Source organism: Hemicordylus capensis, chromosome 1 (genome assembly GCF_027244095.1).
Source record: "Hemicordylus capensis ecotype Gifberg chromosome 1, rHemCap1.1.pri, whole genome shotgun sequence".
NCBI classification, from domain to species: Eukaryota; Metazoa; Chordata; class Lepidosauria; order Squamata; family Cordylidae; genus Hemicordylus; species Hemicordylus capensis.
The window spans coordinates 145584932-145606511 of record NC_069657.1 but is presented as its reverse complement, the minus strand read 5'-3'; the positions used below and the strand labels follow the sequence as shown (position 1 = coordinate 145606511).

The 21580-nt window shown below is 45.1% G+C and overlaps 1 protein-coding gene across 3 annotated transcripts; it reads right to left on the bottom strand.

Annotated features, from left to right (window-relative positions):
* Positions 1–1154: 1154 nt before the first annotated feature.
* On the bottom strand, positions 1155–14050 carry LOC128341162 (glycine N-acyltransferase-like protein 3). 3 transcript variants are annotated; one of them, XM_053287313.1, is made up of 7 exons: positions 13921–14050; positions 11039–11267; positions 10697–10824; positions 9433–9540; positions 8375–8501; positions 5196–5316; positions 1155–2182 (listed from the first exon to the last, which is right to left on the bottom strand). In XM_053287313.1, the coding sequence occupies exons 2-7, from the start codon at positions 11097–11099 to the stop codon at positions 1756–1758; spliced, it is 972 nt and encodes a 323-aa protein (XP_053143288.1). In that variant the 5' UTR covers positions 11100–11267; positions 13921–14050; the 3' UTR covers positions 1155–1755. The 3 variants fall into 3 exon arrangements, with proteins under 3 accessions (XP_053143288.1, XP_053143289.1, XP_053143290.1); XM_053287314.1 differs by having other exon boundaries at positions 11114–11267; XM_053287315.1 differs by lacking the exon at positions 11039–11267 and having other exon boundaries at positions 13921–14045.
* Between the last annotated feature and the right edge of the window lie 7530 nt (positions 14051–21580).

Below are 21580 nucleotides of genomic sequence, written 5' to 3'. Positions count from 1 at the left end.
TCACAAGTCTGGGATGGGGCATGGTGACCTGGCAACTCCATAGCTGCATAGCTGACAGGATGAGCGGGGCTGGTTTTCCAAGAAGCAGCTGCCAGCAAGAAATACTGATAGAATGGAGCAGCCACATCATTGGGCGGTTCTGCATTGCTGCCTCTATGACTAGGGTTTGGAAACTGGCACAAAACCATGATTATAGCTGTGCAAGGAGTCAGACCTAACACTTCAGTGGCAAAACCTCATTTGTCGGTGGCAAACTTTAGAGATAACCTTTGGAGAGGCAAACCGGAGGTAGCTTTTGACCCATAACCGTGATTTTGCTCGTTTGGGCATAATGGAGTTACAACCTCGGCCAACAGTTAACTGTGGTTAGCTGTTATGTCTAAATGCGTCCTCTAAGTACCCTTTAGCTTCTGGCATTGTTCATATACATGAGAGAGCATGATTAAGGAGGAACAGGGGATGAGCTCATTTTAAAGCCAACGTATGTTCTAGCCATTGTATATTTCACATCTGAATTACAGATGTGAGAAATGCAAAAACTAATGTAAGCATTGTTTGTGTAAATGGCTTATCAATGCATGGGCTCTCTTCTGCTTTTCTCTCCTGCATGAGCAACGTTCACATGTATTGCCTGTCAGTCAAAAAAAAAAAAAAGTGCATCTTCTAGCATCACTTGCAAACACACTCTTCTGTTAGGTCCTTTCCTAGATGAGTTTCAGGCTGCAGGACATCTTGCTTTTGCTGCCTTGTTCTCTCCCTCCCGCTGACACTTCAGCCCTGCACACTGCGGGGAAGACATCCAATCTTATTCTTCATCTGCAGCCTCAGTACCCAGCCCTCCCACTGGGCAGAACTGCAGTCTGACTCCAGTCACACTTGGCAGGAGGGCAGCCTGTGTGGCAAAGAGAGAATGGTGGCGATGGGCTCCTCTGCCCCTTTGGAGCTCCCTCCCCAAGACTGGTTGATTGCTGCTGTGGAGAGCAGGAGGCAAAAAGGGAGGTTCCAGGCAAGAATCTCTGTCTGCACTGCCAGGATGGCACAGGAGCAGAGGAGGCCACAGGGTGCTTGCACCGATTCCTCCCCCCCCCCCCCGGATGACACTGCTTATGGGTGCAGGGGATTGTGTGCTTAGAGTTATGAGTCATGCCACATGATGATGCTGGTATTTATTTATTTATTTGTACCTGAAATTATTAGGTGCTGTACAACACATAAAAATAATAGAAACCTTGCCTTCAGGCTCACAGTCCATATGCAAAGATAAGGGATATTATGGAGGAAAGGAAGGAGAGTCACATGGAAGGAGAATCGGGAAAAGACAGAGGCCAACATCCTGATTAAAGCTGTGTGCATGCAGCCAAAGGATGCCTGCCTGCAGCAAAAGCATTCCTGTTTCTGAAGGCCAGGTTCTTACACATGTGTGGGTGGGGTGGGGGGTGATATTCCACTAATCTCCTCTTCCCCCAGAAGTGCTCTGAGCAATGTGCAATTATATTCCTGAAGGTCACTCCCATGTGTGTCTTCCCCTACATGGGAGTGCCTGTGCTTCAGGAGGGACACTATTGCTGCAGGTGTGCACCCTCTGACTGCACACATACAAGACTAGTCGGGATTTTGATCAGGGGGAATAATTCTCAAAACAGATCAAAAGAAAGATCTCTCTTGTTTTTCACTCCATTTTCATGCAGGGTGGTTGGCTGTTCCTGAGGAACAAGAGCTGGGCAGCAGCTGGGGAAAGAGCTGGGTCAGGCAGATCTAAGGAAAGATCTTAATACTCCCTTCCTTTGTATAATGGTTGCAGACATAGTACAAGTCAGATACTTTCTGACAGCCCATATGATCTTGCACTTTCTGCATGGGAATATTATCTAGTGCAACATTGCCATACACAGGGTAGCCAGCTTCATAGGCTTTAATGGCCAGTGCCTTTGACCCCACAGCTATATAGCCTTTGCCACGGTGTGCTGGAAGGGTGTAGCTATGTCCTATTGCACCAAAAGGATCCATCGTGTTCCAGCTGATTAAGACACCATTGGCATCCAGGATGCAAGTGCTGGGGAAATATCCAATCAGGGTGGCCAGGTACCTACGGCTTTGTTCACTGCCTCCGTAGTTCCACGTTTCATTCAGCATATCAACATCAGTGCTTTTCAAGGAAGCAAGTTTGAAGCCAGGATCTAGCCTGCAAGAGCAGAGAAGTAAAAATAAAATAAAACTGGCAAAGAAGTGGGAAGAGAGCAGAACAGAAGAACATGTTTGTGAGCCCTTTTGGAATAAGGAACCAATTTCTCAATCCTTTCACTATGCAAATCACTTTGGGCCAGTTCAGATGATACTTTCAATTCATGATTATATTCCTCTATCTGTGTACAAATGATCATTCAAATTGAAAACCATACATTCTCTACCCTGGATTTAAATACTAGAGCCCCATAAGGCCATACCTCTGCGAGGCCGGGTCAGGACAGTTTTGAACTCAATCAATCAATCAATCAATCAATCGATGTTGCATGTATTGCAACAAGCTTTCAAAGCATTATCATGCACTTTAGACAACAGAACTCCTTTTCTCATTCTTCACAATATTTTTGCATTCTCTTGCCTTTTTGCTGAAGAAGTTGACAGACAGGTTGCTCAACTCTTGGGAGAGACTTTTTTAGAATGGCCCACACCTTCACAGGCCTGGTTGCTCTCTACTGCACAAGGCTCAGCCTCCTATCGCCTGCAGAGGCAATGATGAACTTTTGGCTCCAAAAACAAGATTCATCATGGGAGTTGTAGTACCAGAGTGCACTCTCACTCACTCACTGACATGAAACTCTGTCCCAGTCAGACCAATGCACAAAAGATAGACACCTATCTAATTTTTGCAGGTAGGTTCCAAACCTTGCCCAGACTACCAAAAACAAACAAAACAAAACAAACACCAAACACCACAAAAATGCATCAGTTTTCCAGAAAATGTGGGGAAACTCTCCCATTGAAAAGCATGGGCAATGAAACCTCATAAAAATAGGAAAGGCTAGATTTTTCTCACAGAGAGAAAAGAGGTTGATATTTGGAAGAATGCTTGCAAACTGCAAGCCCTTTTACCAATATATATACCTAGGGTGCACCCTGAGATCACCAAACATGCACCTTTTATTTGTTGTACTTCAGGCTAGCAGGCAAGTCAGCATGTCTCCATAGAAGACAAAGGAGCCACGGCTCTCAGTGCTGCCTTGGGGAAAATTGCACCTCAGTAGCTGATCACTGTGCATGACTTGCTAAACCCCTGCTAACTTGGCAAAGAGGCACCTTTTAACGTGGTGATTCTCTTTATTTAACAGGGGGAGAGTAACTGGCCCTATCCACCCCCAGCACAGTCCCTCCAGTGACTGTTACTGGTGTCACGTTTCTTTTAGATTGTGAGCCCTTTGGGGACAGGGATCCATCTTATTTATTTATTATTTCTCTGTGTAAACTGCCCTGAGCTATTATTCGAAGGGCAGTATAGAAATCGAATAAATGACATGAATGAATGAATGACTTGCATTTTATGTACTTATATCTATGGGAAAGTTCTATGTTTGAAGTAGAAAATACAAAGGAAGCCTGAGAACCATAGAGGGGAGTGACAGGCCTGCATCTGTGAGAGATATGGTAGTAAAGTAGTAGTAGTTGGAAGGCACTAAACACATGACTGGAAGAATACACTCTACCCATGTTGGTCTGTTCATCTGAATCACAGATATTCTAAATGTACGTTCAAAAGTATCATCTGAACTATGAGAACATTTTAATGCTTAAAAGCAGTAGATGCTTTAATAAGCTCATCATCACCATCATCACCATCATCATCGCAGCAACAACAATAGATGGCAGCAGAAATCTATTGGGGAAGGTAGCCAGAGATATATAACCAAGGGAGGCTGCAAGGAAGCCCAGCTCATGAGCACCAGGGAGCCTCAGCTGACAAAGTGTCTCTGCTCCAGTGACACAGCTTCAGATAATAAGACCCATGAGTTAAGCATCCCTGCGAGTGTAGCAGCAGGGTGAGGAGGCTGTCAGCGCAGGGACTGCGGTGTCACAACACAGGAAGCACGGAAGCACATTTTGCAGATCTGTAGTGACAGTGTGGTAAGGATTAATCTAGAAAGCACCCAGGGCAGTCAACTCTCCTCCTCCTGAATTTATAACTAACTCTACAGCTAAAAGAATCCCTTCAAAAGTATACCATCTACTCAAATCAAAGCAAAAACTATTTTGCAGGCAGATGGCCAGTAGGGATGTGGTAGCTATCCAGAGAGTGTATTGCACTGAGTATGTATGACTTGCAAGCCTGGATGTGTGCTTGCAAGGAGCTTCTGGTTGGAGATTCTAAGGGAGCAAGTTGGGTCGCTGACTTGGAGAAGTTGCGTGAGGTAGAGAGGTTTGTTGATGAGGCTTCAGGGATGTGGTAGAGGCACAGGCAAGTCACCTTGTGATTGGCATGCCAGGAACTGTCACCTTCTGAGTAGGATGCCTGCCATACCGTTGTGCCATACTGACAGCCTGGTAGGTAATGCTGGGGAAGAGCCAGTGGTCATGGTCAATGATGGCACCAATAATGTGAGGAAATGTAGTGGGAGAGTCCTCCTGGAAACTAAATTTAAGTTGCTAGGTAGAATATTGAAAATGAGGACTTCCAAAGTAGCTTTCTAAATGCTACTGTTCCACCTGCAGGACCAGTTAGGAGGAAGGGCTTAGATTCATTAGGCACTGGGAAACATTTTTGGACAAGCTAGACCTCTAGGGAAAGGATGAAATCAACTTGAACCAAGAGTGGGACCAGACTGCTGGTGCACCATGTCAAAAAGGTGGGAGATCAGCTTTTAAACTGAACCTGGGGAATGGGGGTGGGGGGAAGCTGACCGAAGCTGTGGAGTGTCAGGTTCGGGATGAATCATCCCTGAATCACATACCAGAGACAGAGAGGGAGAGATTGTATGTAAATGTTATATGCAAATATTAAAAGCCTCCAAGCCCAAATGGGGGAGCATTACATAAGGACATTACTATATTGGCAGTTTTTTCCTGAGTCCCTTACCTAGTGTTCCTTAGCATGGCATTCATTAGCATGGGATTTGACAATAAAGGTCCTCCAGTTTGGAAAATACCACAGATTAGCCAGTGCCTCTGGTGGAAAAAAGGGGCTCAGCAAGATCAACACTCACCGATGATCGGGGGCTTTGTATGGGTTAGTGTGCAAATAGCAGAAGAAGGGAGCTGATGACAACTTCACTTGCTTGGCAGCAGATATATCTTTGGAGACCTCCAATATCCCCTCTCGGATACCTATAGAGAACAGTAACATATCCAGACAGCAAGAGAAGAGAGGAGTTCTCTTGGGAAGTTGGTGCAGGAAGTAGTTAGGTCAACAGCTCATTGATCAACAGCTCACTGGAAGCAAACCTGCTGTGCCTGATTCCTCCATTCATATTTATATAGCACCCTTCATCCTAAGACCCCAGGAAGGTTAAAAACAAGATAAAACAATCCAATAAAAACATTTAAAAACAGAATAAATGAAACTGAAAATTTTAAAAGGACAAGGGAGAGCTCATTGGTCAAAAGCTTGAATAAAAAGGGCAGTCTTCACTTTCCTCCTAAAGGCTGGGAGAGAGCGAGCGATGCCAGTCTCAGCTGAGAGTGAGTTCCACAGCCTGGGGACAACAATGAAGAAGGCCCTGTCCCGATTCCCACATCCTTGACAAAACAGGCCTCAGCAGGAGCTTTTCTGCATGAGTCTTTTAAAAATGCTTCCTTCCTGAAAAGCCTGATTCAGTTTTAAGAACCCTGTAATCTTCCATGGGTCCTGCATAAGATTGCCATGTGTCTCTATAGCCAGCGACAAGATTTCTTAACGTATAGGTCAATTTTTTTTTGACACATCAGTCAATGGAAAATTAGGGGGGGAATGTATGTTGGGAAGCTCTGAAGCCAGACCCAATTGTAGCACAGGATAGTGGGATGCTGTGTATTAAATTTGAAGCCTATGGGCTTTTTATTAAAATCAGTTTTAGACCCCCCAAAATTTAGACAGCGAGTGTGCTTAACTTTTCTTGTTTTTTATTTTCCTGATGATCTTGTGCAAGCCTGCCACCTGGTGGCCAATTGCAGTCTTGTGCAAGATCTATGGGGTAACCAAAAAAAAAAGTGAAATAACCTCCCTGTCCCAAACTTATTAAAAAGCAATCAATGAACAATCAGTTTCAAATTTAGTACACAGAGTCTCACTATCCTGTGCTACAATTGTTCCTGGTTTCAGAGCTCCATGGCCAGCCCTTCCCTACTTATGGATTTTTTCCTAATTTTCCATTGACCTCTGTTAAAAAAAAACCTTGTTGCTGGCTATAGGGACACATGGCAGCCTTGCACAAGAACCATGGCAAATATTTTTTTTAAGAGTCAAACTTGCATTATTTTTATTTTAATAGCAAAGGTTTCAAAGAATGCAGGGTCTCCACCACACCTGCACATATACATGCTTCTTCTCTACCTGCACACTTGAATACGAAGGAGGAGGCAGGGCACCCACCTCCTCTGCAACCTGCATTGGCCAAAAATGGACCAGAAGGATGGTAGGGAGAGCATGCAGTATGAACAAACCTTGCTCGGAAACAACCTAAGGAAATGCAGCCAATATGAACGGTCCCAACTTTACTCCAAATTATACCTGAAAATGTTTGTTTCCATTTTGACTACTCTCCTTCTAAGTTGCCTGATATTAGACCACTTCCTCCCACACTAAAGCTGGCAGCCTGGAATGGCTCCTGGTGTTGGCACACTTTCCAGCCAATCTAGTCAGGTGTGTAGATTCAACTGGGAGCAAATGGTCCCTACGGGCCCCAGCTATTAAGAGCTTTAAAGGTTATAACCAGTGCCTTGAATTGTACCCAGAAATGGACTGGCAGCCAGTGCAGTGCCTTCAAGACTGGAGTAATATGCTGCGAGCAGTGCCAGAGAACAATCGGTCAGCCGCACTCTACACCATCTGTAGTTTCCAAATATTTTTCAGGGGCAGCCTCATGTAGAATGCATTGCAATGATCCAAATGCAATGCGACTAAGGCATGGGTGACAAAGGACAGATCAGCCCTCCCAAGGAAGGGTCACAGCTGATGCACCAAACAAAGTTGAACAAATGCACTCTGCACCCTTGGATACTGAAAAATACTGCAGTCCTGGGGAGGGAGAGCATAGCCAGGTAATTGCCAGCAGTTGGGGAGTGAGATGGAATGAAAGGGGATGGAAACTGCACAATGATGTGGTTGGTGGGGGAAGGGATGCCATTCCAGAGTAATGCTGTGTGTTGGAGGTGCCTTAATTTGCTTGTATCTTATTACATTATGTAAGTTATTTTAGAGATCCTCCTTCTTATTGAAAAGTGGGGTAGAAATAAACAAACAAACAAATACATATCTGTTTAATAGCCCTTTAATAGCCATTTAAATATGTCCTAACCAGGGGAGGTTAGTGAGCACTTGAAACCTGCATTTTCCCTTGGACGTTCTTTATATATATGCTCATGGTTGCACTGAGGATGGCAGCCTGTTTTAACGGATTAGAAAGAATCAAGTATCCATACTTCCCACACCTATCTGGCAAATGTTTAAAAAGCACCTGCACATGCATATTTTCCTGTAAGTCTTTAACCTCAGTCTTTGGCTGTCTTCCTTTCCTCTTCCTTTTGAATTTCTTCCCCTTTCCTGATGGTGATAAGAGTCATTCTTAGACTTTAAGGCTGCGGGCAGTGCCCAACATGACGGGCAGCCCTACATAGATGTTAGGGACCCACCGGGGCTGCTGAGCAATTTGAAAGGCAGTTCAAATGATGCAGTGCAATGGGGCTGCTGTGGAATAACTTCACACCAATACTGGGCATTCACAGAATGGAAACAATAGAATTAGTACTGTGTGGCTGACTGGGAGCAGTTTTAAGTCATCCAGCAGCAGCCCCATTGCGCTATACCATTGGGGCTACCTTTCAAGTTGTGTAGCAGTCCCAGCAGGTCCCTAATGTCAACAATGGGCTGCCTGTCATGTCAGCCTCTATTTGTTCTTTTATTACTCTACAGCACACATTTTTTTGTGAATAATAATAGAATTATTCGAATTATTCAATATTCCACAACTGCAACAACAGCACTAATATATAATTGTGTATGTAGTGTAACAGGCAATATTATCCCATGTTCTAGAGCTATTGGCCAATCAGCAAACAGCTCTAATATGGTTCACAGGGCATCCTGAAGAACTATTTTTTGTATTAAAATGATCTAGATTCAGCTTATACAACACAAAGCTATTGTTGGATCTTCCTATTCTCCTATATCCTCAGAAAGAACTGTTACCATGGATGCGGAAGTTTTGGGCCCAGTTGACAACATCTTTGCTCTGCAACAGTGTTCGGTACACATCAAGATCCCTGTAAAATGCTGCATACATGTTGGCATATACATCTGAGTCATCTAAGGCAATCTGGAAGTGAGATATAGAAATAATATGTAATCTCACAAATAGTATAGCATTCTGGGTAGGCTAGCTATTTCTTCTAGCGTTACCAGTAGTCTTTCTGGTAGAACTCCTGGAGTTTTCACAACTGTCTGATTCACAAAAATTAAGTGGGTAAAACTTTTCCTAATGTTGAGCTGAGGTGATGAGGAAAGCCCCACCACCCAAATGTTTGCTTGTTAGGCAGCTCTTGAAGCCAAACCATGAGCCGATGATTAGAATGGGGGGGGGGGGGCTGCACCACATACAGCCTGCAAGCTGGATCCAGTCCGTGGCCATGTTTTTGCTGGCCCACATTAGAGCAATCAGGCAGCAAGAGTGGTGGTGAGACAGCATGCTACTGAGAGGGCGCTGCCATGTGCCATCTCCCCCCGTCCCACTGCTTGCCCTGACTCCTAAGCCCCTCTACTTCCATTAGGGCCAGAAGCCTTCTGGGAATGAGGGCGCACATTCACCTGGACGGGGACACAGGGTGCATGTGCGCCTTCATTCCCAGCAGGCTCCCAGCCCAAATGGAAGCAGCAGGCTAGGGAGTCAGGCTGAGGGCACGGGGAGGTGGTGAGCAGCGGCACATGCAGCTTTCTTGCAGTAGCGTGCCTTGCCACCGTTCCTGCCACCCGACCTTTCCTTTTGCTTCCATTGGGCTCGGAAGGTGGGTGGTGGCAGCAGCAGTGGTGGTGGTGATGGTGGCACCTCAACCCCAAATCCTGGTTGGTTTAGACCCATCAGGTCATTTGAGTTGTGCACCCCTGTCCTAGAAGAGAAACAAGTTGACAACCTCTTCTTTCCATCCAAGCCTGGTTTAGAGACGGTACCAGCTCAATATGAAGAGTTCTCTATCGCAGTCCCTCCTGAAATCCCATGTAATATGTTTCCCAAGAGCCCCCAAAGCCATTACCTCTCTGTGAGGCCGGGTCAGAACAGCTTTGAACTCTGGCCAGGAATCCACGATCACCTCATGGCCAGCTGGATTCCCACGATTTATGTTCATTATTGCCCCATGGACCTGTCAAGAGTTATAGGTTAGGGCTGGTGTAGCAGTGCTGTGCAGGGAGGTGGTCTGAGAGAGATGTGTAGGGAGAGAATCCGTGGAGTGGGGGTCTGGTTCAGATGCTGATCTGTGCTTCAACCGGCACTGTATGATCTGGTTCAGAGTACAACCCTGGTGGATTTGAGTGAACTCTTCTTGCCTACCTCCTAATGAAGACAATGTAGAATCCACAGGATGCACAGGGCCCTTTCACTCATTATATAGCAACAATTCCAGGTTCGTCACCAACTGTGTACTCCACAGGGTGCTGTAGCCAAGGCTGGCCCTCCAATGAGGCCCGGTGAAACTGTCACCACAGATGGCAGACTGGACTGGGGGGCGATGTCCCTCCTCCACAACTTTACTAGTCTTCAAGTGACACCATTTCTACTCCCCCCACCTTTTCAGAATTCAGGGAGAGCAAAGAATTAGTGGCTGGATAAGCCCCCCCAAAAAACATCAAGGAGAAAGGGAGTAAAACCTGCTGCTGGTGTGCTCTGTGTGCCATTGGAATAGGGGAGGTGGCTTGACTGTTAAGACAGATCAGACACCTATTCAGCCTGACTGTTACCAAACCCAGTTCTGATTGATTACATAATGATGATAAAAATAAAAATACAACTTTGTTAGCCAATCCATAACACAGCCAATAAAAACACATAAAACATGACAAACAAAGCACAATGCATACACACACAATACAAAACATTTTTTAAAAACTATTTTTTTTTATAAGTCTGAGTGAACAGAAGGGTCTTCACTTAAAGAAGAACAAAGTGACAGCCAGGTAAGTCTCACTAGGGAGGCTATTCCATAAACAGGCTGTATGTTTATCCCTCCCAAAGAGCTGAAGGTGACATACATGGTCCTCTAATGACTATATCTGTATGATATTTTCAGGCACATGTTTGCTACACCTGGCAGCACACCTAAAAATTATAATGGGTAAAGGTATCCTCATATGTCGGATATGGAGTTAGAGAACAGCCGCAGATATTGGCAGCCATCTAAGTCACAGTTCTAGCTCAGGATCCAGGATTAAGAGCCTGCAGGGCTGCACCTTTATTTCATTTTTGCTTTCCTTTGGGTAAAGCAGGTTCTAAGGCAGGAAGAATTAATGGCTCAAAAATACCGGAAGTGTCTGTGGAAGGTTCTTCCGCAGTATCCCCTCCAGCAGCCGTAACTTGGAGGAACAGGATAGGATCAGCATCGCTTGGGAGGCAGATGGGCAGATAGCAAGGGAAATCCTGTGGCAAGCACCTGAAAGAGAGTGAGAGAGAGTGAAAGTGAGGGTCCTTTGTGCTTCCCCATAATCCCCATTGTGGGATGGGATCCCCAAACTCCTACCCTCATTGAAATAACAAACCCTTTGCCAGCATACACACACACACACACACACACACACACACACACACACACACACACAGAGAGAGAGAACCTGTGCTCCCAACAGTAACAGATAGTCCGTTCTCACCCCTTCCATGCTCATCATAGGCAAGATCATTCTGTTCTAAACCACTTGCATTCTGTTGCATTGTCAGCTGCTCACCTGTGGTCAGCCACGTTTTCCTAGTGAGAGGAAACTTACAATATCAAGGAAGGGGAAAACTGTAGGATGTGTATTCTTTGTGCAGTAGGATGTGTATTCTTCACAGGAGACAAAAAATAAATCCATGTGACTGCACAAAGCACTTTCTGATAAGCTGAAAAGCAAAAAAGAACATGTATAGGAATGAAATAGCTACCGTGGCCAGGAGTGCCTTTGCATAGTTTCAACTGGTGTGCCAGCTGCTTGCAACCCTTCTTTCAGACAGCAGATTTGGCCACTGACACCCATGCCTTAGTCACATCTCTTTTATATTATTGCAGTGAGCATTACATGGGGCTGCCTATGGAAAGCATGTGGAAATAACAGATAGTGCAGAATTTAGTAGCCAAATATCTACCAGGGGCTGTTTGTAGAGCACATGTTAGACCAATCCTGAGGGAGTTCCACTGGCTGCCAATCTGTTTCCACATGCAATTTGAGGTGCTAGTTGTTTCCTTTAAAGCCCGAAGCAGTTTGGGCTCCAGATGCCTTAAGGACTGACTTCTCCCAACAGCATCTACCTTCCTGATAAGATCTGTTCTTCATGCCAATGCCTGTGGAGACATACACATGAGACAGGGCCTTCTCTGTAATTGCTCCCAAACTGTGGAGGAGATTCGTACTAACACCTCTCTTCTACTTTTTTGCAGGCAGTTGAAAAGTGCCTTTTTTATTCAGACTTTTAACAAGAGAGTTTGAGGACTATGACCACAACTTTCTTTTTGTATGTTTTTATACTGCTGTCTGTTTTTAGTCTATTTTCCAAAGGAAAGAGGCTTATGAGATCACTATATGCTGTATGTGCATGTCTATGTGTCCATTTGTATAGTTCTTCACAGCAGATAGGAGGGATTTAGGGGGAAGCGTTTGGTTTTGGTTTTGGTTTTGCTAACCCATCATGTTGTTTCAAGATGGCAGCCACTCAAAGTATGGGCAACTCTCTATTTTTATTGTTAAATTTGTACACCACCTTTCATTAAAATAATCTCAAGGCTATTTAATTCATGTGCTGACAGTCTGATACAAACCAAATTCACAGCACATGTGAGAAGGTCCTAGGTAAGAGTCACGTTAAAAGGAGGGGAAAGTAGGCTCTCATAGTTCTAGTCAGAACTATTTGTTGAGGCTGTTCTCATGACCAGTCTAACCTACCTGGGCTGCCCCAGGCAGGGTTAGCCTGGTTATGAGAAGTGGTGGGATCCTCACAGATGCCTCCACTCCTCGCCTGCCTAACCCCCTTAACGAACCTGGCTTTTAGCCAAGGTTAAGAGTGTTCTCACATCTTTAACCCAGCTACTGGGTATTATTATTATTTATTATTATTATTACATTTTAAATCCCGCTCTTCCTCCAAGGAGCCCAGAGCAGTGTACTACATACTTTAGTTTCTCTTTCACAACAACCCTGTGAAGTAGGTTAGGCTGAGAGAGAAGTGACTGGCCCAGAGTCACCCAGCTAGCATCATGGCTGAATGGGGATTTGAACTCGGGTCTCCCCAGTCCTAGTCCAGCACTCTAACCACTACACCACGCTGGCTCTTTGAGGAATAATAGAGACGGGCACATAGAGCACCTGTCTAAGGAGGGAATCCCCAATGCAATGCGCATGCTGCAGGTTGCATTGAGGGATTCCCAGAGGCTGGAACAAGTTTCGGCCCTGGATCTCTCCACCCTGCTCCGTGCTTCATGAACCTGCAGAGAACAGGGCTGCCCATGCAGGCATGCAGGAGGTGCACCAAAGATGACCAGCTTGGTCATCTGGTGGGCAGGGGGAAGGTGAAAGCAGCCTGCCCCCTGCACCCTCCCCGCCCGCCTGGGGCAATTGTGTAAATCGCCCCATTGTATTTGTATTCCCTTTTTTATTTCTATACTGCTTTTCATTAAAATAACCCCAAAGCGGTTCACAATATAATCAAAACAATGCACAGTTAAAATGCAAAAATTACAGTTATTAAATATAAATATAATATATCTCTATTTAAAAGTTTAAAAACCCATATAAAACAATGACACACAAGACACAAAGCAGCAGCAATAAAAACTGTGATCTCATATAAAAGCCTGGGTGAAGAGCCACGTCTTTTCTTGTTTTCTAAAAACTGTAATGGAGGCTGAGGAGCAGATGCCAGCCAGGACAGCATGTTTTTAATTGATCGCTGAGATTGTTTGTTTTACTTTTTAGTCTTCTAGTATTCTTCATACTGCCCTAGGGTGTAGGATAAGGGGTGTTACGTCAATGCAAAACTGACTAACTGAATAAAGAAACATGACCAAGGACAAAAGGGTAGGCTGAAACTGTAGGGATTTTGTCAGAAAGGCTAGAGTCCAGCATGAGCGGAGGTTTGTAAGGGATACCAACAGTGACAAAAGGGGGCTGGTTATGTGTAAAACAAAAGGATTTTGTTAAGGAAGTGGTAAGTCTGTTGCTTGGGGAAGATGGTGAAATGGTAGTAAGAAGGTACAGATACTAAAGGTAAAGTGTGCTGTCAAGTCCATTCCGACTCCTGGCGCCCACAGAGCCCTGTGGTTTCCTTTTGGTAGAACACAGGAGGGGTTGACCATTGCCTCCTCCCACGCAGTCTGAGACGATGCCTTTCAGCATCTTCCTATATCGCTGCTGCCCAATATAGTACCAGCGGGGATTCGAACTGAACTCCTGTTTTGCACAATCCGTTTTCTCCTACAAGGCAAACGTGGCCCAACCTGGCAACAGCTGCAAGGAGGGAAAGTCAACTCAAAAGAGGTAAAGGTAAGAGAAGACTTAGTTACTTTAAATGAATTTAGGCTTCCAGGGCCAGATGAGTTGCATCCACAAATGCAATCCAGAAATGTTCAGAGCCACTGTCCCTCCTCCATAACTCTGACCTCCTCCTCCTTGGAGCCTCCTCAGTCCCTCCCCCTCCCTCCCTCCCGAGCTTCAGTTTAACTGCTTCATGGTTGCCTAGGTAACTGGCTCCCTCGCCCTCTGCTGTCTCTTTCCAGTCATTGCATGGTCAGACTACCTAGGGTTATGTTACAACCCAGGAGTGTTGAGGGGGATGAGAGGAAGTTGGGGGTGGTGGTGGTTTACTTTTGATCCACTCCTGGTTCTCTGAAATGATTGGAAAGGTGCACTAATGGTTAGAGCCAGTTGAGGAACCTAAAAAGCAGGAGAGACAGCGAGTAGTCAGTCATCCCACACTCTTTTCATGGCTGCATAAGAACAGCCATGTTCAAGTAGAGCCCGGATGGGGACGAAGTGGTATTTTGCCCGTTCTTTTACAGCCGGAATGTCTCCTAGTTGAAGAAGGGGGCTTTGAGCTGTCCTGGGCTCAGCCCCAGAATCTCCAAAGCAGTGTCACTGCTCAGTCCTAGAACAACTGATTGAATTTGTAATCTGAACATGTGCAGCAGAGGACAATTTCCTCCCCAGTACTCTGGCTTTTTCACATAACTGAAGGTGGGGCAGAGTTTCCAGATAGGAGTGAGCCCAGACACCTCTCTGTTTAGAAACTGCGAAATTCTGAAAGAAGTGGGGATCAGGTCCAATGGTTTCGGCTGGCAAGTCAGCAGCTTGTCTAAAAGTCTCCTGCTTCTCTTGCTGGAATTTGTGATTGCTGAGCAAAGCACCAAGAGGAAGCTGCCCACTCCAGTTACGAAGTAGTGCAGAGCCTTTTTGCTGCAATTAGTCAAGAACAAGCATGGAGATTGTGGTGCAGTATAAAGTAAATGTACCCCTGCTAACTGGGTAAAGAGGCACCTTTTTAACATGGCGATTCTCTTTATTTAGCAGGGGGAGAGTAACTGGCCCTATCCACTCCCAGCACAGTCTCTCCAGTGACTGTTGCTGGTGTCTATCTTATGTTTCTTTTTTGTAAACAGTTTTGGAACCTTTTGTTTAAAAGTGGTATATAAATATTTTGTTGTTGATGTAAATAAGATTTATTAGGTTAAGTACATTTGAGATAGTAAAGACCTATCCTAACAATGAGCTACACAGTGAATAGGAAGGCGGGGGGGGGGAGATGCTCCCACCTGCCCTCCAAGGAGAAAGCCCACCTCATGGTGAGTATTACCAGAGGGATGAAGAGTGCTCGCAGTGTAGATCTTCCTATGTTTGCCTGCTGCCAGTCATGGCATAGTACCTGCCCATCAGCTACCCCATATGTGTGTGTGACTTGCAAGTAGGGTTATCAACATTTCCTTATTAGCAGGGATGTCCCTTATTTCAACCCAAAATTGTCCATCCCCATTTGTCCCTTATTTTCAGCTAATGGGAAGAACCTATGGCTCAGATCAAACCAGTTATTTTCACTAATAATGAAATAATTAATGAGCTCCAACTCCTTTCCCTTCTCACTTCCTACCAGAGTACTCTGTGGTTCTGATGGGCTGTAGGCCTAGGGTGCCAACAGTCCCATATTGGGGACATTAACAGCCATCGATTATTGGCTGACTTAGCATTATCCAGGTAACACGATCATGAAAACCATGCAAGCAATGACTACTAGATAGTGCTCGTGTGTGAAACCTATTTTTACTGGCTAACAATGCTTCTCTTTCTAGAAAACAAAATGATTTTGTTAGCCAGTTTGGCTAACCATGGTCATATCAATAAGCAGAGCAGAAGCAATCTAAGTCGAAACTTACATGTCTGTAGTTTAAGTTGTAAGTGGTAAAAACACATACAGCACCCAGGCTCCTAATTACTCCGCATATTCCCCTCCTCCTGTACCTTACTCAGGCAGTGGAATGTTGGCAACCCTACTTGCAAGAGTCCTGTGGTATTCCTGCCTGTGCCTTCTTCTCTAGGCTGCATGTTGAATTTGTACATATGCAGCACCAGAGAAAAATGTTTCTTTTGATTAATATTGGAGGAAGAACATGTTTGCTGCTTGCATAGCTAAATGAAGGTGGTATAAAAGAGGTATCCTGCCATGGTTTTAACTTCAGTGAGTCGTGATACAGTACCAGAATGAAAGAGTCAAATGGGTGCCTGCCCTGGGTGTCATACAAAAAGAGGCATCAGATTGGAGTGGCAATATCTTTTATTAATGTAGTCACATGCCTACAATTTCCATGTTTGCCTGTGCACTGCAACATACAGCCGGGGCATTTCCCAGGGCATCACTGGGAAGAAAATGGTAGCCCCTATAGTTATGGGGGTGGCCATCCCCTCCCCCAAATAATGCCTTGGGGAAATGCATAATCCTGACACCATGTGACTTCTCTAGACCATTAGTTATTGAAAGGCTAGCTAGCTATTGCTTGTTGTGATGTTGCTTCTTTACTTTGGGCATTGTGGGGTGATACCGGGGGGGGGAGGTGGCATTTTAAAGCCCTGCCATTGATGACATCATCACAAACTATGCCATTGAGGTGTCCCTATGTGTCCCTACAGCTGTAGCAAATTTGATTCAAATCAGTTAAGATAGATCAATGGTCTGACTTAGTATATGGCAGCTTCCTATGTTCCTATGTTCACAAGTTAGCTCACTTGCACCTCAAAAGTTTATGGTTCCGCCATCTTGAATCAAGGTGGATGACATCATTACAAACTACACCACTGAAGTGTCCCTGTGTGTCACTCACTACAACTGTACCTAACTTGGTTCAAATCAGTTAGACAATCCACAAGTTAGCCCACTTGTGCCTCAAACGTCTGCATAACTGCCTTCTTGGATTGAGGTAGATGACATCATCACAAACTACACCATTGAGGTGTCCCTATATGTCCCTACAGCTACAGCAAATTTGGTTCAAATTGGTTAAGTGGTTCACAAGCTAGCCCACTTGCACCTCAAAGGTTTACACGTCCGCCATCTTGAATCGGGGTGGATGACATCTATTGTGATCAGTCAGGAACAGCTTTTCCTTTTCCCCTAAAGAGTGAACTGGAAGTGAACCCTGTCCTGTCCGTCAGGCAGTGACCTCTGGGCATCAGCCACTCAGCACATGGTGACTGGAACCTACAGGGCCTAATGGCAGGAAGTGAAGGGGATCATTGTTCTTGTGCAGTTGGAGCCAGGCAGGGGAAGCAACAGGTTGGCTGGCCAAGCCATGGCAGCAACCAGGAACTCTGCAGGGGCCTGAAGTCTCTACCATGGTTTTGATTAGTTCAGGGAAGAAGCCATGGCTTGGCTTCAGAGAAGAGTTTAAGCAGGGAACCATGTGTTAGGTAGCTGGCGTCAGATTTCTTTATTGTAGTGCTTTGCAAGTCCTTACAACTGGTTTATTGTGTTTTTATCTGTAACGTAACAAGCTAAGAGCAATGCTAGCCTGAACCCTTTCTTTCCAACATGGGGAACTCTTTCTTTCCAACACGGCTTTTGTATTTTCTTGCATTTTTGTTCTATGCAACTGAGTAACCACGATTTTTAAAGCCCACTTAATATTTTAAAAACCCACTTTTTAAACCACTCCAAACAAACCATCCAGAGTGCTTTTTGGAAGTAATCTAGTAAAGGACTGAGTGTTTCTTTTTCTTGTAACAGAAGCTGCTTGAGCCTCAGACTGAAGCAGTCTATAGTCTTTTGAATAGTTTCCTTTTTTTATGCTTTGTAATTTCACCTGCCTCTGAGTGGATTTTTAACTCAGGAAAAAGGGGTTTTACTCTGGTACAGACATGCCTCAAGGTTAATTGTTCAGCAACCTACCAAGTTTTTCTCCTCATGTGTAGGCTACACATGGGAGGTTTTTGTATTTTTCCATTTGGTAAAGAGGAAGAGGGTCTCGCTGGACACTCACTCAAATCCAGGGAGGAGGGAAACCCTGTAAAATAGGGTGTGGTGGCAGCGGATTTTCTACCAAGAAATGGTTAAGTTTTAAAGCCTTTGTTGAGCAGACATGGAGGGAATGAATCAGCATTTTTCTTTCCCCCATGTGGACTTGCTCTGAGACAAAGGCTGGGCTTAAATCAGCCATTTGCCAAGAATACATTGTTACAACATCATCACAAACTATGCCGTTGAGGTCTGCCTGTCACCCCCTGCCCCCTAATCTCATTTCTTTGCTCCATCTCTGTCTTTGCCGATGTTGCAACCCAATGCATTATCCCCACCCTATTTGTAGTATAATTGAGCCCTGGAGCTTTATTCTTTCATTTATTATAGATACAGTATGAATACTCACTATGCTACATTATATCTGCCTTCCTTCAGAAAGCTCAGAGGGGCTTACATGTGGCCTCCCAGTGGACTCTTATATAGGCACTAGTCAAGTCCCTAGGTCCACCATTGCTACAGGACTTTGTGCTTCCAAACCCATCATCACATAACAGTAGAGAGATAATGGGAATTTTGAAAGGGCTGAAACGTATCAAATGGAAATGTAGATAAACAGAAATAGTTGCCATTTTCCTTCTTCCTCTACTTCCCTTCTTGTGTTTCCCTTTGTTGTGTTCATTTTCCCCTTGCCCACCCTCCAGCCAGAAGCTTCCTGGCCTTGAAAGCTGAGAGCCGTGGGACAGTCTGCCTCCAGATGGATCATTTCCTTTAGTTAACTGTAAAATTGTGTCCACTGAGATGCCCCTACTGTGGCAGTAAAGAGAGCCTAGTCCAACTCCAGCTGCTTGACATGCGAAGAGGGCATGCAAGTTGCCAAATCTGGATTCCTCACAGTTTAACTATATTCTGAAATCTTCCTTTGCAGCTTGTGGCATGAATACCCACTCTGAGGAGCCCAGCTGGTAGTATTCATGGTGAGGAGGAGTCCCTGCTGCTTGATGTGATGCTGATTAGAGCCTCATTCCTATAGCAGTTGTTCTGTGGTGGGAGATAAATGGTCCTGCAAAGACACTAAGGTGCTCATGAAGTCCTACTGGCATAGCCCTAGCCTGTCGATACTAAGATGGGCTGTGCCAAGCAAAGAAAGTGGTTGATTTGAGCCAGTTCACTGTGCTAAAAAGCAGGATAAATTGAAGCCTGACTTGATGTGGTGGTGATATATGTATAAAGGTGGGACTGCACTCTCTCCAAAGGATCAGGTTTGCAATGTGGGGCGCTCCTAGATTTGTCATTGGAGGCATTTATTGCACAGAGCACCTTCCACCCTTTGCATCTGGTGTGCCAATTGTCTCTTCTGGGCAAGGATATTTAACCACTGTTATCCATGCCCTAGCGGCCTCCAGATTACATGATTGTAATGTGCTGTAAATGGAACTGCTTTTCAAGACTGTTTGGAAATTGTGATTCCTTCACAATGTAGCCACTAGATTGCTAACAGGGACCAGGCATTGTTGTTAGAACCATCTGTTTAGGGGCTGCAAACAGTACTCCACTTTGTGATTTGGAACTGCAGGCTTGCAGTCTCCATCTTGGCTATGAGCTCACAGGACCATGAACTCTGCACATGTCCATATTTGGCAAAACTCTCAAGTTGATAGCTTAGCACAGGCAAACATGGGGCAACTATTACCAAAGGTCAGTACAAGCGACTGCAATGATAAGGTTGAGCACTACCACCCCACTATCACTGCACTAATGGCCTGGCACAGACCAGAAGGAAAAGTTGTTGGTCTCAAAAGAATCATTATCTCCTCACCTGGAAGTTCTTCCTGGTGTGCAAGATAAGTTTTGAGCTCGCCCATTCACGCCAGACCATACAACTTGTTCAAACCATTTCACCTTATTGTTCATCAAGATCATACCTACCAGTGATCAAATGAAGCAATATGAATTATTTTGTCCACCATGGATGTCAGTCCCAAGAGCAAGGAGGTGTGATCTGTATATAGCCTGAAGGCATGGTTTTGCCCATTTCTAGCCCAAATGACAACAAATGTTATGCTCTGGCTATAGCTATACCATCAGCTACAGCTTTTGCTTCAGCCTTGATTCCAGCTTGGATCCCAGCCTCTAGTTTGGTCCTTTCTCTAGACCCAAACAGCACACCATGCTTGACGTCCCTAAAGAATGGGACCCTAGAGACCCAACCACCTTTGGACTTTTCTTGGAACCAGATGCTATCCTGGTTTCCTGGCTTGCGAGTGGCACACTTGCCTCTTCTTTTCCCTGCCTTCCTGCCTTGTCCCTGCAAGCACCAACGCACGCTACCTGCAAGCATGACAGACACACCACTGGATCGTGGATCAGTAATACTAATTGCCTATCTTCCTAAATTTCCTCAACCCTTCTCTTTTCTCTTTAAGCCTGAAGCTGCTCTTCAGGTCTTTCTCTAGCCAGCCCTGAGCTGATTCAGTAATAATTTGAACTGTAAGCTAAAAGACCTCTTTGTGAGATTCCAGATTAGCACTATTAGTTAATATTTTATAGCCCCCATGCCTGCTTAATCACTTTTTCTCTTCCTGTACCCCTAATTCCCTAAATAAAACTTGTTGTACCATATCTCTATCTCTCTCATTATTTCCAGACCAAAACTTTGAAAAAATTTATTCTGTAACTGACTGTTCACAATAGTCTTGTTAATTCCCCACAAAAACCCAAAAGTAGTCTTGGGGAATTCCGCCGGCACTCCAGAACAGTTCTGTTAACAGAAATGGGAACATATCTGGTCAGCACTTAAACAGGTGGATGTGCTCCCAGTCCACCTTCTCCATCATCATCCTGTTTATACTGTAGTCATCTTCCTGAGGAGAATTCTTCTCCAGGTGCCCCAGCTTTCTGAGAGAAGAGGGGCTTCTCAATGGGGTGCACTCTTTGTGGACTGCTCTCCCCAGGAGGCTTACCTGTCGCCTATTTTGATGTTGTTTCAGTGCTTGGCAAAGGCTTTTTATTTTCATTGTATTTTATTGTCATTGTATTTTAACTTGTAAGCTGCCCTGGAAATATTTTCATTGCAAGGTGGCCAGGCCATCTTTACAATCAATCAATCAATAGCAGAAGACTATATTTTGGTTTCAGCATTTCGGCATTCAGTGAACTGCCAACATTTTCTGAGGGGCAACTATCATTTCCATGGCATCCCAGTAACAGTAGTCAGTGGTGCTCTGGGCATGCTCAACAAGTCTGTGTGCATCATTGTGTTGTTGCTTCTCAGGAACATGTGCACAGAAAGAGTTTGGCATAGCAACACTAATTATGGATTGCTGCCATGGTAGAGACTCTTAACTTACATGCTCTCATTCCTAATTTGGGAGATAAATTTGGCTGGGCGGGGGGGGGGGGGGACAGTCACGCAAGTGACTTAACTCAGTAATTTAAAACTGGAGGTAGTTCTCCTCTGCAACTCATCTCAATAGCAAGTAACCTATATATTTATTTCTCCTGGGTGTGCCTTTAGAATGTGCGTCCCGGCTCCCAGCTGATTGGCTGGGCGCCGGCACACCCAGGAGACCAGAGGTGTCGGCGGACATGGCTGGGGAGGCCAGAGGTGGCGGGGGTCTGGCCGCAGAGGCAAGTGGTGGCGGTGGGCCTGGCGGCCGTGAAGACAAGCAACAGCGGGCCCAGTGGCCACGGAGGCCGGTGGCAGCAAGCCCGGTGGCTGCAGAGGC